This window comes from Gymnodraco acuticeps, unplaced genomic scaffold (assembly GCF_902827175.1).
Source record: "Gymnodraco acuticeps unplaced genomic scaffold, fGymAcu1.1, whole genome shotgun sequence".
Lineage (NCBI taxonomy): Eukaryota > Metazoa > Chordata > Actinopteri > Perciformes > Bathydraconidae > Gymnodraco > Gymnodraco acuticeps.
This window is the reverse complement of record NW_022991116.1, coordinates 314,839-330,983: the sequence shown is the minus strand read 5'-3', so window position 1 is coordinate 330,983 and position 16,145 is coordinate 314,839. Positions and strand designations below refer to the sequence as shown.

At 40.1% G+C, this 16,145-nt stretch overlaps 3 protein-coding genes across 19 annotated transcripts in view; 1 reads left to right on the top strand and 2 right to left on the bottom strand.

Moving 5' to 3' along the window:
- The window catches only part of rapgef1b (Rap guanine nucleotide exchange factor (GEF) 1b), a 63,791-nt gene extending 56,977 nt beyond the window's left edge, over positions 1-6,814 (top strand). For 11 of the 17 annotated variants that reach the window (XM_034237037.1, XM_034237035.1, XM_034237031.1 and 8 more), the window contains 9 exons: positions 165-257; positions 1,188-1,373; positions 1,828-1,921; positions 2,026-2,120; positions 2,639-2,717; positions 2,809-2,910; positions 5,249-5,346; positions 5,425-5,553; positions 5,766-6,809. In XM_034237037.1, the coding sequence (XP_034092928.1) occupies positions 165-257; positions 1,188-1,373; positions 1,828-1,921; positions 2,026-2,120; positions 2,639-2,717; positions 2,809-2,910; positions 5,249-5,346; positions 5,425-5,553; positions 5,766-5,916 (1,027 nt within the window). In that variant the 3' untranslated portion in view covers positions 5,917-6,809. Of the gene's footprint in view, positions 1-164; positions 258-1,187; positions 1,374-1,827; positions 1,922-2,025; positions 2,121-2,638; positions 2,718-2,808; positions 2,911-5,248; positions 5,347-5,424; positions 5,554-5,765 lie in introns of all 17 variants that reach the window. The other 6 variants (XM_034237044.1, XM_034237045.1, XM_034237042.1 and 3 more) reach the window with 3 other exon arrangements.
- A 43-nt stretch (positions 6,815-6,857) lies between these two features.
- uck1 (uridine-cytidine kinase 1) lies at positions 6,858-10,383 on the bottom strand. The gene is made up of 7 exons (XM_034237046.1): positions 10,218-10,383; positions 9,253-9,412; positions 8,802-8,898; positions 8,565-8,707; positions 8,385-8,479; positions 7,991-8,039; positions 6,858-7,904 (listed from the first exon to the last, which is right to left on the bottom strand). The coding sequence occupies exons 1-7, from the start codon at positions 10,305-10,307 to the stop codon at positions 7,711-7,713; spliced, it is 828 nt and encodes a 275-aa protein (XP_034092937.1). The 5' UTR covers positions 10,308-10,383; the 3' UTR covers positions 6,858-7,710.
- Positions 10,384-10,873: 490 nt separating this feature from the next.
- dnlz (DNL-type zinc finger) lies at positions 10,874-15,519 on the bottom strand. The gene is made up of 3 exons (XM_034237050.1): positions 15,124-15,519; positions 11,825-11,964; positions 10,874-11,092 (listed from the first exon to the last, which is right to left on the bottom strand). Exons 1-3 carry the CDS (start codon positions 15,418-15,420, stop codon positions 10,942-10,944), a joined length of 588 nt encoding a protein of 195 aa, XP_034092941.1. The 5' UTR covers positions 15,421-15,519; the 3' UTR covers positions 10,874-10,941.
- Between the last annotated feature and the right edge of the window lie 626 nt (positions 15,520-16,145).

Sequence of the window (16,145 nt, the reverse complement as noted above, 5' to 3'; positions counted from 1 at the left end):
CATTAAGAGTTAATGTTGGGATGGTATTTTATAAGAGAAAAATATCACATATCATTGTGTTCTCACATAAATGTTCAAAACCTTTGAAACCTTTAAGGTAAATATGTTATTGTACCTTGTATTCCGTATGAACTGTTGTGTATTTCGCCTTGACCACTGAGCACATACACCAGGTTCTGCCACAGCCCCGACACCTTCAAGAAGAGAGTCAGCAAAAACACCTTCTTCGTGCTGGTGAGGGTGGTGGACGAGCTGTGGTGAGTGGACTGAGACAGTACTTCCAGAGTGTGTTGTTCAAGATCTTTCTCCTGTCATATGTACAGTATAACAATGACATTCTTACGCTCAGCTCTCCACAATTAAATATTAAGAAACTACACATGCAAACACACACATAAGATCAAAACGAGCATAAGACATTTAAAAATATAAGCTGACATACATTTAAAAATTCCTGTCTCAGAATAAAAGTGCATGATGTGACTTAACATAGGATATAAATAACAGATTAGAGTATGGTATATAAATATGCATAGGAATAAGAATAGATGGGTATAACAGTATGAATATGATGGGTATGGTACAGTCAGTGTTGGTGCTGATGGTCAGGACTCAGATAGTGTGAGGGGGGGTCTCATGGCCTGTGGGTAAAAGCTGTTGCAGAGTCTGGTGGTCCGGGTCTTCAGACTCCTCTAGCGTCTGCCGGACATCTCCTCAGGGAGCTGTGTTTACTAGAATATGGAGAGGAAACGTAGGCTGTTATTGTACGCATGCATGTACAAATACATGCATGTGTAACAATAGAGACATGGAAAATATAAAAAGGACTGCGTATGACAATATTACGCTTTTACGTGTAAGCAAGGTTTGACTACTAGAGTTTCAACAATTATATATATATATATATTATATAACAACTATTTGCCAAATATTTTGATGTTGAATGTATTATTTATGCAGACCTTGCAGGAAATACGGTTTTCAGTACTTTCTTAGTTTTATAACGTATCTAAGTTGATATCTTTGGGTTTTGTTCTTACAGAACAATTGACATGTTATGGACCAAGAAAGCAGCTTTCAAATGATATTCATTCATCTGCTGTTTATTTTCTCGAATAAATCATCACCACGACCCCGCCCCCCCTCCTCCTCTGTTGACCATGCCCCCCTCTCTCCTCCTCCTGCAGCCTGGTGGAGCTGACGGAAGACATCCTGAAGCAGCTGATGGACCTGGTGTTCACGCTTGTCTGTAACGGAGAGCTCAGCCTCGCGCGGGTCCTCCGGAAGAACATCCTGGATAAAGTGGAGCAGAGGAAGCTGCTGCGCTACACCAACTCCCTCAAACCGCTCGCTGCCCGGGGGGTCTCTGCAAGGTACGGGGTCAAAGGTTCCTCCAACAGTGCAACATAATATATATAGGACATGGAACTAAAAAACTCATTTAATGCTAGACCAATGTGCAAGTTCTGCAGATTAAGTGAAAAATAAATAAATGTTGTAAGTGACCAAGTAAATGCAGGAGTCAATATACATGTACACATAATACGATATACAAGAACAGAATGTGAAATAAAATGTTGTACAGTGAAATAAAATACTTTTTATCTGAGTAATAACTATTAAGATACATAAATGGTAAGATGCAGACAGAGGAAGGCTTTGGGTTATGGAGGCACTGAACAGAGCTCAGGCGTTCAGCAGACAGAACAGTTGGTTGCTGGGGTGATGGGGTCTTTGATCATCCTGTTAAACGTGATGTGTAGAGAGTACATGTATTTGTAAAAGTTGAAGGAAAAGTTATTAACTCATAGTTTTTTGTCCTAACAGGCCAGGGACGCTCCATGACTTCCGCAGTCACGAAATCGCTGACCAGCTCACTCTCCTTGATGCTGAGCTCTTCTATAAGATCGAGGTACTTGAGGTGTTTACTTTGAATTCATACTCCTGTTTACTTTGAATCAATGCTCCCTGTGTTTGTTGACATTGATTGTGTTTTGAGCTCCATCTGTAACTGTTCTTCTCCAGATTCCAGAGGTGCTGCTCTGGGCGAAGGAGCAGAACGAGGAGAAGAGTCCGAACCTGACGCAGTTCACAGAGCACTTTAACAACATGAGCTATTGGTGAGTTGGTCCTTCAATGGAAACGTGTCAGAATCCACCACTGGCCTCTCCTCTGATCATTTGGGTCTATAGCAATGAACTGAAAATCCAGGATTCAGATTGAAATACGCTGATGATATGTCTGTCAGCGTCCTACATGCAGGGTAGAGTCTTTTGGTATTGTGCCATCAAACCAAAACTGTGGACTGCTTTGAGTAAATGATATGAAGTACTAGTAGTGTGTAAAACGTACAAAGCACAGTTTAATGCTTGAATAGGAAGTCAATCGTACAGGCCCTCCTGCTTTTGTCTTGTGATTCTGAATATTCACATATTACTTTGTGGTAGTCCTGTATCATTCTGATTTGCATTTGATTACATTCCAAGCCTTTCCTATGCTATTGTACTTTCTTGATATTGTCTTATTTGTAAGACACATTGTGGTGAAAGCAAAGCGGTTTTAGCTAACAAACACTAATGAATGGCTGGGTTCCCTCTCAGAGCACCTGTTGACCCCCTCTGTTTTCCTCCTCCTGCAGGGTCCGCTCTCTGATCATTCAGCAGGAGAAAGCCCAGGACAGAGAGAAGCTGCTTCTCAAGTTCATTAAGATCATGAAGGTGAGTCATGTTGGGCTTTAATATCTCTACTTGTCATGTAGACACCTGTGATGTTTGGTGCTATAATGTTTCCACAAATCTCTTTTTACAGCACTTACGGAAGTTGAATAATTTCAACTCTTACCTGGCAATCCTGTCCGCCCTGGACTCGGCGCCCATCCGGAGGCTGGAGTGGCAGAAGCAGACCTCCGAGGTGAGAGCACCGTGACGCTTTAATGAGGGGGGGGTCCCATTCACTTGATCCATTATTCATTTGAACTTGTTAGCAATTCAAATGTGTTATTCATTAGTTTGAGCTAACTTGTTCAACAATTCCTGCTGCTAATTAATGTCACTTATATCTTTTTACTTTTAGTTAATTATTTCAACAGTTTTTCTATTTATATTAGCTTAGTATTTCAACTGTTAATCTGCTACATTTAGCTAACTACTGTTTTTGCTTACTATTTGAACCAATTATTCGTTGCCCTTTTCTAACTTTTTCAATCCATAGATATCAGTGATCTCAGAATGTGTGCATATACAGGTGCATCTCAATACATTAGAATATCGTGGAAAAGTTCATTTATTTCATTAATTCAATTCAAAAAGTGAAACTCATATATGATATGGATTCATTACACAAAGTGAAATATTTCAAGCCTTTATTGGTTTTAATCTTGGTGATTACAGCTAGCAGCTAATGAAAACCTCAAAATCAGTATCTCAGAAAATGAGAATATTACATAAGACCAATAAAAAAAAAAAAGGATTTTTAATACAGAAATGTCCGCCTTCTGAAAAGTATGTTCATGTGTTTGCACTCAGTGCTTGGTTGGGCCTCCTTTTGCATGAATGACTGCATCAATGCGGCGTGGCATGGAGGCGATCAGCCTGTGGCTCTGCTGAGGGGTGATGGAAGCCCAGGGTGCTTTGATAGCGGCCTTCAGCTCGTCTGCATTGTTGGCTCTCGTGTCTCTCATCTTCCTCTTGACAATACCCCTTAGATTCTCTATAGGGTTCAGGTCAGGTGAGTTTGCTGGCCAATCAAGCGCAGTAATTCCATGGTCACTAAACCAGGTCTTAGTACTGTTGGCAGTGTGGGCATGGTGCCAAGTCCGGCTGGAAAATGAAATCAGCATCTCCATAAAGCTTGTCAGAAGAAGGAAGCATGAAGTGCTCTAAGATGTCCTGGTAGACGTCTGCGTTGACTTTGGACTTGAGAAAACCTAGTGGACCAACAGCAGCAGATGACATGGCTCCCCAAACCATCGCCGACTGTGGAGACTTCACACTGGACTTCAAGCGACTTGGATTCTGTGCCTCTCCACTCTTCCCCCAGACTCTGGGACCTTGATTTCCAAATGAAATGCAAAATGTACTTCCATCTGAAAAGAGGGCTTTGGACCACTGAGCAACAGACCATCTCTTTTACTCCTTAGCCCAGGTAAGACGCTGCTGACGTTGTCTCTGGTTCAGGAGTGGCTGGACACGAGGAAGGCTCAGTTGTAGCCCATGTCCTGGATACGGCTGTGCATGGTGGCTCCTGATGCACTGACTCCAGCCTCAGTCCACTCCTTGTGAAGCTCCCCCAAATGTTTGAGTGGCCTTTGCTTGACAATCCTCTCAAGGCTGCGGTTATCCCTGTTGCTTTGCACTTTTTCCTACCACACTTTTTCCTTCCACTCAACTTTCTGTGAATATGCTTGGATACAGCACTCTGTGAACAGCCAGCTTCTTTAGCAATGGCCTTTTGAGGCTTACCCTCTGTAGCGGCCCAAATCATATAGAAATAAAACAGATAATTAACTTAAAATAATACAGCCGCTGAGGCACTAGTTAGCAGATCTTACGCAGGGCAATGATCCAGGTCCAGACAAGATTCTCCATGTGTGCAGTTTATTCCGATAACAACGAACAGGTTTCCTATATCCCTTTTCCTTAAGCCTTTCCTATGGCTTTCCTTTTGCTGGCTTGAAACACCCTGGTAAAAAACCGTTTGCCTACTTGTGCTCTGGCTCCCACCACCCACCTGTCTCCAATATATACAATTACACCAGGTGCTCTAATCACCCAGTGCCCAAAACATGCCTTCAAAATAAAAGCATAGAAAATACTTTAACTTATGAGACTAACTAAGAATACATTTACAATAAACACTATAAAACAGCAAGAAAATAAATGTTAAACTATTAAATAATATAAAGATATATAGCTCCAACACCCTCCTTGTGGACAACTGTCAAGTCAGCAGTCTTCCCCATGATTGTGCAGCCAACTGAACCAGATTGAGAGACCATGTAAAGGCTCAGGAAACCTTTGCAGGTTCATTAGCTGATTAGTGACTCCGTGAGTCCACAACAACTTTTTCACAATATTCTAATTTTCCTTAGCTGTAAGCCGTAATCATCAAGATTAAAACAAATAAAGCCTTGAAATATTTCACTTTGTGTGTAATGATCCATATCATATGAGTGAATTGATTGAGATGCACCTGTATATTCACAAGTTACAGCAAAGGATCGTAATAATCTTGGTCCCTCTCCTCTCAGGGATTGGAGGAGTACTGCACGTTGATTGACAGCTCGTCGTCCTTCAGAGCGTACCGAGCTGCTCTCTCTGAGGTGGAGCCCCCCTGCATCCCCTACCTGTGAGTGAACCAACCATAAACTCAGACAAATGTTTTTAGCCGAGAAGCACACGTTTACCCCCCTCTTCGCTCTCCCAGGGGTCTCATCCTGCAGGACCTGACCTTCGTCCACCTGGGGAACCCCGACTTCATCGAGGGGAAGGTGAACTTCTCCAAACGCTGGCAGCAGTTCAACATCCTGGACAGCATGCGGCGCTTCCAGCAAGTGTAAGTCCATGGGGATACATTCACAGCACCATGAACATGCACATCATCTTGTGATGGATCATTTGAAAGCTTTCCAAACATCAATCAGTAATAACTGCCATCATTTGTTTGGAAACACAATTTGATTTGCATTACATTTGAATCTAAAGCATCGCTGCCATCTCCACACGAGCGGTTTGTTTTCTCATTAATCAAACCTCCTCTCATCTCAGGCATTATGATCTGAAGCGCAACGAAGACATCGTGTGCTTCTTCAACGACTTCAGCGACCACCTGGCGGAGGAGGCGCTGTGGGAGCTGTCGCAGAAGATCAAACCCAGGAACATCACCAGGCGCAAGACGGAGCGTGAGGAGAAGACCTAGGGCCCCCGGGGGCCGGCTAAACTGACCTCCAACTGTGCTTCATAACACTAACTCCACTTTACTACAGACTGAGAGACAGAGACGAATGGAAGCTAATGGGAGACTCACTGCAGGGGGATGCAGAACAAACTACAGCGGAGGTTTACAGAGAGCTGCTGCTCGGGAGATTATAAATTGGGATTACTGTGACTGTAGAGAGGAAGCCGAGGAGGGGTCACACAGAGCGGACAGGGAGACGGAAATAACCAAAGTCTGCTCCCTGGGCTCTCTGTCTTCGTGAGAATGAGCTGTCCATTTCTCTCCCGAGATTCTCCTTCCTCTTCCTTTTATGTATGTGCCATTTGTCGGTCATCCTCTGCATTGACTTATGAGTTTCCCCTCAAAACAGCGGACCCTCGAGAGCAGAGAACTGGGACAGTCCGCTGGGGGATCTAAACTCAGAGAGGATGGCCATCACAGACTGGAACCTGAGTTTTTGGAAACATTTTGTGTAAGAATCATGTATTATATACAGTGCTCCTTTTGTTCTTAAAAAGGATGTTTATGAGAAGAGCTTAGCTTCTCCCAAAGTGCCATACGTATGTGCACTCAAAAAAAGCTAAGCAAAAACCACAAAAAAGTACAAATTACTAAAGATGCTGTGATCTATGTAATGTCATACTGAATGCCGTGCTCACGTGTAGAGAACCATCCGGCAGTCACGATCATGTCCCGGTCACCTTGGTGTGTGAAAGTGTTCGTGTGCGACTGAAGTCCTCGTGACTTGTTTGTTTGTCATTCAAAAATGTGCTGTAGTAAATCATTTGGATTCCTTTGTTGGGATAATGGTCGAAAACCCAACACATCACACTGTGCACTCAAACTCCAATAAAACAAACAGCTTTGTTTCTATACACAGCGTGCGGGTCAGAAACATCACTTCCTGGTTTCAAACTCAAAAAGGACTTACACTTTTCCATTTATTGTTGTACAGAGTGGTCAGTGCAAAATGAACTTAAAAAAAGTAAGGCTTGTATTCAACTGTAAGTAATGAAAGGAAGCACTCAGTTTAACGCTACTATGATTTGATTTAAATAAGTTAAAACAAATAGGGAAACAGCAGGATAACAGGTTAGTGTGACTATCATTTAGATATACTCTGAATTTAAGCAACAAAAAAGCAGATGTAAACGTCAAAGTGCAAAAGCATTACAGAAATTAAACATTTAAAAACTCTTTTTACCTGAGCTGCAACTTTTAGAGGACTAATCCAATGACAGAAAAATAATCAGCAACTTTTTGATATTTGTTACAATAATATGCCCTACTTTTGTCTGTATCAAAGTGTATATATATAATATAATATCTTTGGGTTTTAAACTGACAAAAGAAGACATTTAAAGATATAACCTTGGATTTTCAAATGGAAATGTTATAGATTAAATATATAAAATAATCTGCAGATAAATCAATATTTAAAATGTGTTTGAGTTGCAGCTCCTCCCCTCCCTCTCCGTGACTGATCCTCTGACCACAGCCAACACTGAGAAACATTATCATGGAAGACCGTTACATGTGAAAAGCATCATCTAGAAGCATGTTGGTTATGCAGCAATAATTACAGTGAAATGATGGAGTGGTCGCAGCACTGTATGCTTGCACCGTGGGATTGTGGGTACATTTTTTTACTTTTTAAAACCTCTGCAGAGAGGGAGGGTGGCGTGACCCTTCGTGCACAAATCAGTAGCAGCAATCCTGTCTCGAGCTCATGTCCACAGTCTGGAAACATCCGTCCTCCAGAGCCCCAGTGAAGGCTCAGTGCGGCCGGCAGCTGGGCTCCAGCAGGACCCTCTTCCCTGCAGAGTTGGGGGCTCCGTTCTGCAGGTCCCCCGGCTCAGAGATGGCTCTTTTGAAGCCCCGCGTGTGGCCGCTGGCGGAGGCTCGCTGCCATTTGCAGAGCTCACCACTCAGGATGTCTTGGATGTGCTGCACGATAAGGTTGATGGCCACTGATGGGAGAGGAACGGATTTGTCAAGCATTCATTCCAGAGAAACTAGCAGAACATTATTTTAATTAGGGGAAAAAAACACTTACCCATATTGTCAACGCCCCTTGGAATGATGACATCTGCATACTTCTTCGTCTGAGAGAAAAACAAATGTGTTAATGTTTGTTGAGAAAACACCAAATGTGCACACATTCAGTGACGAGCATCATAAAATGGAGGAGGGTTATTGTAGGTTAAAAAAAGTAATTGAAGAGCCAGGGAAGGGGGATAACATTACGGAAAAAAAGATTAGATATTCTGAGATTAAAGCGATAAATGTGCCAGAAACTAATCAGAAATGTACAACAAAAAAATTGGTGTGATATATTTTTGCCAACTTTTTAAAGTGAGTAATGTGGTTTCTTCCCCTCACCCAGCCCTGTATTATTGTTATGCCCCTAAAATAGCCCTTATTTGTTGTTAAGCAGTAAACATACTTACAGGCAAACAAAACTCTTCAAAGGCAGGCTTGACAAATGTTGTGTACTGCGTGAGAATCTGTTCCAGATCCCTCCCTCTGGTCATGTCTCGCAAAACTGTAGGAAAATCAGGTAATTTTTTCATCATGGATATACTGTGGTGGCCCACATCTGGAATAATGTATGAGGAAGACTTTAATACCTCTGCGAGACAGTCTGACGTCTGAATCTGTGTCCACAAAAAGCTTCATGTGAAACATATCACGCACTTTCTGTGGGTAGAAGACGAGAATCCCCTCAAAGAGGACCACGTCTGCCGCGTAAACTGTGATCCTCTCTTCCAATCTAAAAGAGCACATCCAATGTTGATGGGAATTAAAATAAATAAATAAAAGATTTCCTATAAGGGCTGAATCAATGTTAATTGCTTCCTTCTTACCTGGAATGAGTTACGAAGTCATACGTTGGCACCTGAACCACTTTTCCCGCTGCGATGTCTGCCAAGGTTTGGTACATTAAGTCCGTATCAAATGCCTCTGCAAGACAAACGGAAACAGCAGAAATGTAAGACTGCATGCAGCCTTTAAACAATAAACACCATTTATTTTACAGGGATCCACAGAAATCTGGCATATAAACCTGACAACAATTCCAGATATGAGTGATATCGAGGCGGTGATTTCATTTATACCGCCATTGGGATTTCTCCCTCGGCAAATGAGTAAGTATTTGATTTATTTAATCATAAGGAGTGTCACTTTAGCTGTGATTATTTCCTCAGCTAGCATTTTCTGTGATTTCTACACTGTGATATTTCATATAGGCTGTGGAAATTGTGATTAAATGTCAGTTACAGTTAAAAGAAGAAAAAAAGCACCATTTAACCATACCTGGATGATCAAAGTTGTACTGGCCCTTCAGCGCCTTCCCCTTCTGCTCGGCCGTCAGCACTCTGTAGAAGCTGTCCTGGCTGATGATGGCCACCTTCCTCTGGCGGTGGTCCACCTTGTTCTGGCCCAGCAGCTCCATGATCTTGGCGCACACTGTTGACTGAGGCAGAACAAGAAATCAGACTTCAGTACAGACTCAGGGTCCGGATACGAGACATGGAAAAGCATATTAAGATAGCGTATTTTACATAGTGTTTACAATTAGTTGAAGAATAATCACAATTTTTTTGGCAGAAAATGCGGTTTCCAGCCTTTCAACTTATTGTCTCTTTGTTGTTGGTGCAGCCCTATTTAGGAATATAAGATTATTTACATCATGTTTCTTTATTACCAATCATGCAACCACTAATGCAGGTTTTAACTGTTGCATAATCGACATAAAGATTAACAAGAACTGGGGACAAAGTGTCTCCTTGTCTGACACCATTCCCTCTCCAAATGGGGAGAAGACCATATTGCCCAGTTTTACTTGCATGATCAGAATAGGCTATACTAAACTGACATTAAGTGTATTTTTATTAATGTCAATCGTAATGCCGCATTAAATAGATGTAACTAGCAAGGACCCATTCACAATGCATGTTTGTCAGTTTTCCGGGAAATCTGACAGTCTCCAGTGACCTTAATGTTCATCAGCTGATTTGGCACTGCGAGGGAATTGACAAATTATTAACAGTGTTAGCTATTTGAAGCTAAAAGGTCACAAACACGAATCAGTAGAGTTATTCAATATTAGCAGGGAAGACATGTTATTATAGTTGCAGTGTGTTGATGATATAGTGAAACGAAACTGAGCGACGGGGGCGTGCCAGTTGCTCTGACAGTTTGACAAATGCTAATGTTGCTAAGCTAAGCTAATAGGAATGCTAATATCCGTAGTCCTCTGGCTGCAAACAGATACTGACCTTGCCGCTAGCTGTTCCTCCACTGACCCCTATTAAGAAGGGACAATTCCGGGGTCTCCCTACTTCCTCTCGGGCTCCGAAAACATCCATCGCAGTCCAGAAGTTCAGGAGACTACAGATATCTAGATAGCCGGGCTGGCTGAGTGTTTGCTATGCTATCTGTAGTAATAACAACGCACTGTTCTCGCGATATCATAGGGATATCTCAATAACAACGCACTGTTCTCGCGATATCATAGGGATATCTCAATAACAAAGCGCAGTTTACGCGAGAACTCAGCATGAAGGTTCAACACTGGACAGTTTGGAGTGTAACTGCATTTAGTATTTACATCAAATAAGATCAAACTACGTACACACATGTTTAGATTAAATATAACATTGTAATAAAGATGAAGTATGAGTATTTATAACCTTGAAAGAGTATTGGAATTTTACACATGAAGTCTTAGTTTAATGTCCGAAACAGTTTATTATGAATAGTTTTAAATGAATAAACTTGCATTTGACTGTTTCATTTGCAATCAGTTAGCTGCGTTTATAATACTCTATATAATTAAAAAAATGCAGGAGCATACATGTGACTCTGATCGGTTGCAATCCTCGTAGAATCATAGAATCCATGACAAAAAATACATTAGTAACACAAAAAAACATTGATTGAAACAGCTTTTTTATTATAGAATAAAATATAAAACATCTCACAATACACATACTAAAGGTATCATTGTTGTTTTTCTGGGTCTGATTTTTCTGTGTTGTCTTCACATTGTGACCTTTCTTTCCCAGATTCATCCACCACGATTTCAAAAGCAGAACTCCCATCCACCCTCCTCACAGTCTCTCCTTTGGCAGCAAGGATTTCCTCGATGTTCCTTAAAGGTAAACAACAAAAACCCACAGCACATGAGCGATTCCAATATGTCAATTTCTGTGGTGCATTTTTTAACTGCTTATGCTCTTGAATTTAGTTTTTAAATACAACTGGATAACTTTGTCTTAACTTAATAATTATTCTAAAACAGATACGCTGCTATGTACAAATTCTAGCTAGGTATATTAAACCAGAAATTCTAATATGTTTGGGTAATTTACAGACAGTTGCCATTCCATAATTTGTCCACCAGAGTGCAGTAACACATTTCTTATTCAACTCAAGTGTCACTTTAGCCAAATGTAAGTGATGCTTGTCAAAGCTTTGTTTTGATCAGTTAATATTATCTATAAATGATGTTATATCATTCTATCAGATTTGTTTTACCCTCATATAATAATCAAGGGTTCCTACACATATTGGCCAATGGATTTATATGACTTTAGGTACAATTTGCATGACTAAACAATATGTGAAGTCTTCATCCTATCTCATTTCAGACGAAAAGCACAATAAGATAGCAATATTTTTACATGGACTAGACGTGTTTAAAATGAGTTGAAGAATAATCACAATTTAATGGCAGAAATTGGCAGAAAAGGCGGTTTTCAGCCTTTCCGCCTTCTTTTTCTCTTTTTTAAATAGTGTTGAACTGAATATGGGTTTATATTCAGCCGTCAGAGACATGGACAGTGTCACTAATATTTCTTATGAGACATCCAGCAGCACCGACCTCTTCCCTTCCAGGTCGGAGAACCAGCGCAGGTTGTCAGCGATGATGTGATGGTTCTCACACCCCGGACACGTCACGATCACAACTCCTTTGTGATAGGCCAGCTTCGATATCCTCTTTGTGGACCTGGTAGAGCAAACCTGCAAAAGTTATTAATTTTTGTTAGAATATATGCATATCATCTGTCACTGTGAATATAAATATACTTGTACATACCATACAAAACCAAACACTAATTCTGCAGGTGTAAATGTAAGGTACTGTACTTTAGTATTTCTATTTTACACTACATATACTTCTAACCCACTACAGAAGGTTAGTGCACTTATTACTCCACAACATGTGGAACATCATTTATATATTCCTATTTTTAATTCAAAAATATAAACAAATACATGATTATGCATTATTAATTATAAATATGTATTATTATTTAACAATAAACATGTAAGAATATATACAGTACCATATACATTAGTGTAATGATATTAATAAAGATAATAATGCTGAAATACATTGTCAACATTCAGAGTACTTGTTGATACTTTAAGTATGTATTTTTATTGAGTATTTATACACTGTGGTATTACTCATTTTGATGAAGTAAAGAAAACAACAGTCTACATGTCGGGTATTTGACTCAAACACATAACTTAGCAAATAAGACCAAATACAACCAAACATGTTTGAATAACTTTGACATGTAATCAAATAAACACCCAGCTGACAGGAGATGAGAAGTATAGAGGTCAAAATATGCACTTTGTACTTTATTTAATAATAATATTAACTGTATTGACATTATATAATAATGATATCAATGTTTACTAAAATAATACAGGGTAATAGATATATTTAAAAAAAACTATGCATAATGAGTAGGCCTACTTGTTGGTAGGCCTACTCAAAATATGTTTTGATACTGATATTCTTGTTATTTGACTAAAATGACATTGTATGCTGGACTCTGGTAGGCCTATTACTAAAAACAATCAAAAAGAAAGAAAAATAGACCTTTTACTTTAATCAAATAAAGCAGAATCCCTACTCTTGTTCATGTAGGATATGATGAGATCATCTCCATCTTATGTCTGAGTGGCGAAGTCCCTCCCCTTCCGGTGGACTTCCATGGGACCTTATTTCGGAAAAATTATGTATTGAAGTCAATGGAGAGAGAAAGATTATCTTTCGATCCCATTTGAATTGTGCCACGAATTACACATATGATGTTTGTCAATTTAAAAGATAATTTTGCAAGTAAAAAAATAAATGTTGTCGTAAAACTGTGAAATAACACATTTGTTTGTGTGAAACTACATCTCTGGTCTCGCAGAACAACACACGTCACCAAGATGGCCGTCACTACTGTCTCGTCAACAAAACGATTGACTACCCTCACTATCACCACAATGAAACACGTCCAGAAGAATGTCATGCAAAGCTGCCTGCCTGCCTTCCTTTGATTCTCTCTGAACTGCCTGGTCTTTTTAATGTTTAATGTCAACCATTTGTGCAGATAGCATGAAGTAGAAAAGATCGGCGATCGCCGATGCTAGCGTTAGCATTTCTCCCCCGGGCTTAAATTGTGTATTATAGATGATCACACCGGTGACAGTACTCTTCAAAGGGTTCACGAAATATGACTACTACTCTTACTGTTTAACATGTTGGGTTACTTAATGTTACTTCATATTAAGGCTAATACAAATGACACGGATGTAATGCTAACTAACGTGCTAGCTACTAGCTAGGTAGCTAACTTGATCCAGCCACTCCTGGTCCTTTCATCAGACGGGAAGCGAAAGAACGAGCAAGACCCATTGCTGGTATGATAACAACCTGGTACTAAGCACACACGCATCTTGTTAAAGTTATCTTAGCCATATATATATCATATGGCGCTGATCTTAGCTATCTCTTAGTGGTGACATCACTTACGCGACTCTGGGATTTGTAGTATTTCTTGTTGCGTATTTTTCATAGTCTTATATTTCAACAGTTTTACGACAAACTGTGACTTTTTTGACATGGAAATCATTTTTTAAGATTGACAAACATTATATGTGTAATTCATGGCACAATTCAAACGGGATCGACTGATAAGTTCTCTCTCCATTGACTTCAATACATTATTTTTCCGAAATAAGGTCGCATGGACCGGAAGTAGATGGGCGTGACTTCGCCACTCTATACAGATAGCCTGGTTAAATACATTTCAATGTGCTTGATTGATTGATTGATTGATTGATTGAAAAGTTTATTAACAGCTTGTATATTGGGTACAGTACAGTACAGCTCAAAACATACAATTGTTAAGGGGATGCAGACCGGAGAAAGACTTTCGTCTTGTTTACATCAGGGTCCCCCATTTCCAATTCATCATGTCATTTAAGAAATATAAGACATATTTGACATACAGATGGCTTATTTACAATGTACATACAGGTGGTTTTTTACATACAGATTGCTTATTTACAATTTTCATTTTAGATTTCGTTCTAATACATCCTAACCGGACATTTAAGACATACCAAGTCTACAGATATACAGTTAGTAACAGAGTCTAAAATGCGAGTATATACATAGATGGGGGGGGGGGGGGGAAGCTGTCCATTGAACGACAGGTTGAGATTTGTACCATTACCGGGGCCAGTTTTGCAATGCTCTCCCCCGAAGGTGCTCTTTAAGAGAGGTTTTGAAGGTAAGTATAGTTTTACTTTCCTTTACAGTTGTGGGAAGAGCGTTCCACCTTGATGTGGCATAATTGCGAAACGTGTATTCCCCCTTTTTTGTGCCAAATCTGGGTTTCACATGATTTGTGGAGCTCCCTCTGGTGTTATGATCATGGTATTCCTTGACCTTTGGGAAGAATTTTGACATGTACATGGGTACCATAGAGGTGTAGTGGATCTTGTAGACCAGGCCCATTGCAAGTAGCTGTACTCTGTCGTCTACTCTAAGCCATCCTAGGTTGTCAAAGTGGGCAGAGGTGAGGTGGGTTCTAGATGAAAGGTCAAGCAGTAGTCTGACTAGTTTATTTTGCGATGTTTGAAGTTTTATTTTTAGCGCCTTGGAGGTGCTATGGTACCATGACGTGCAAGCATAGTCATAGTACCCTTGAATGAGTGCTCCTGCCAGAGTTTTCAGGGTGTTTTTGTTTACCAGAGAGGAGATCCGGTATAGGAATCTAGTTCTTTGATTGACTTTTTTTATTACATTGGATGCCATTTTGTCACAGGAGAGGTTTGCCTCAAGAATAGATCCTAGGTATGTAAGGTGCAGGTGAGTGCGGGTCCTACCTTGCATGTGTAAACGAGCTGGTAATGTTTTGATTCGATCTTTCCAATTGCGTCACTTCTGACCCTCAGTGAAGAGGAGAATTCTCTGGATCTGATGTCTGCAGGTAACTCCGGCTGACAGAAGAGGAGATGCCCGGACTTCAGGGCTCTTTTTCGGCTGCAGCTGAGAACCACACCGGGCCCAGACGGTGCTGAAAGACTCCGAGAAAAACCTCGAATGAACCGGCAGACAGGCAGCATCATCCTGGAAGAAGCCGGTGAACGTAACATATCCAAACATGTTAGTAAAAGCGACATTTCAGGTAGTGTTTACAATGGCTTTGCATGCGATTTCAACGTATAGTTTGTCGCGGCCCGATGACATCACGCATTTTGGTATTTTCAAATTAATGGTATTTTATTTTTTTATCTAACAAAGTTTGATCCATCTGTTTTTGTTTGAAAACATAGTATTACGTTTTGCAAAGAGTTTTAGAAATATATAAAGTGGTAAACAAGACATGCAATTATAATCTGTCATTTTAAATGCGATAATGTAATTACTTGTGTGGACTTTGTAATCTATTATAACGATATGTTTCAACCAATGGTTTGCACATTTATTCTGTGATTCATTCGACCCCATCTTATAAATAGTTTAGAATTCAAATGTAATGTTATTTCGAGTCTCTTAAATTTGTTATAAGAAATACCTTTTCTCAGAGTCACCAATGATCACGTTTATTGGCATTACAAAATATATATATATTTTAAGAAGATTAAATTACAGACCTTTATGGGAATATACATTCATAACAAAATAACTCTCACAATTGTCCCAACTGCCTACAGACAATGTAGCTCAGGGGTGTCCACACTTTTTCCCCTGAGGGCCACATACAGAAAAATATACGAAGGGATGGATCACTCACTAGAGGTATACAGCCTCATAAGTTCAGTTATAAGTTATCAAAATCAATGAAATGTAGGTTAATGATGCTTGTAAGTGTTGGCAGCTCATCCCTTAAAAAATAAGCCTCAGT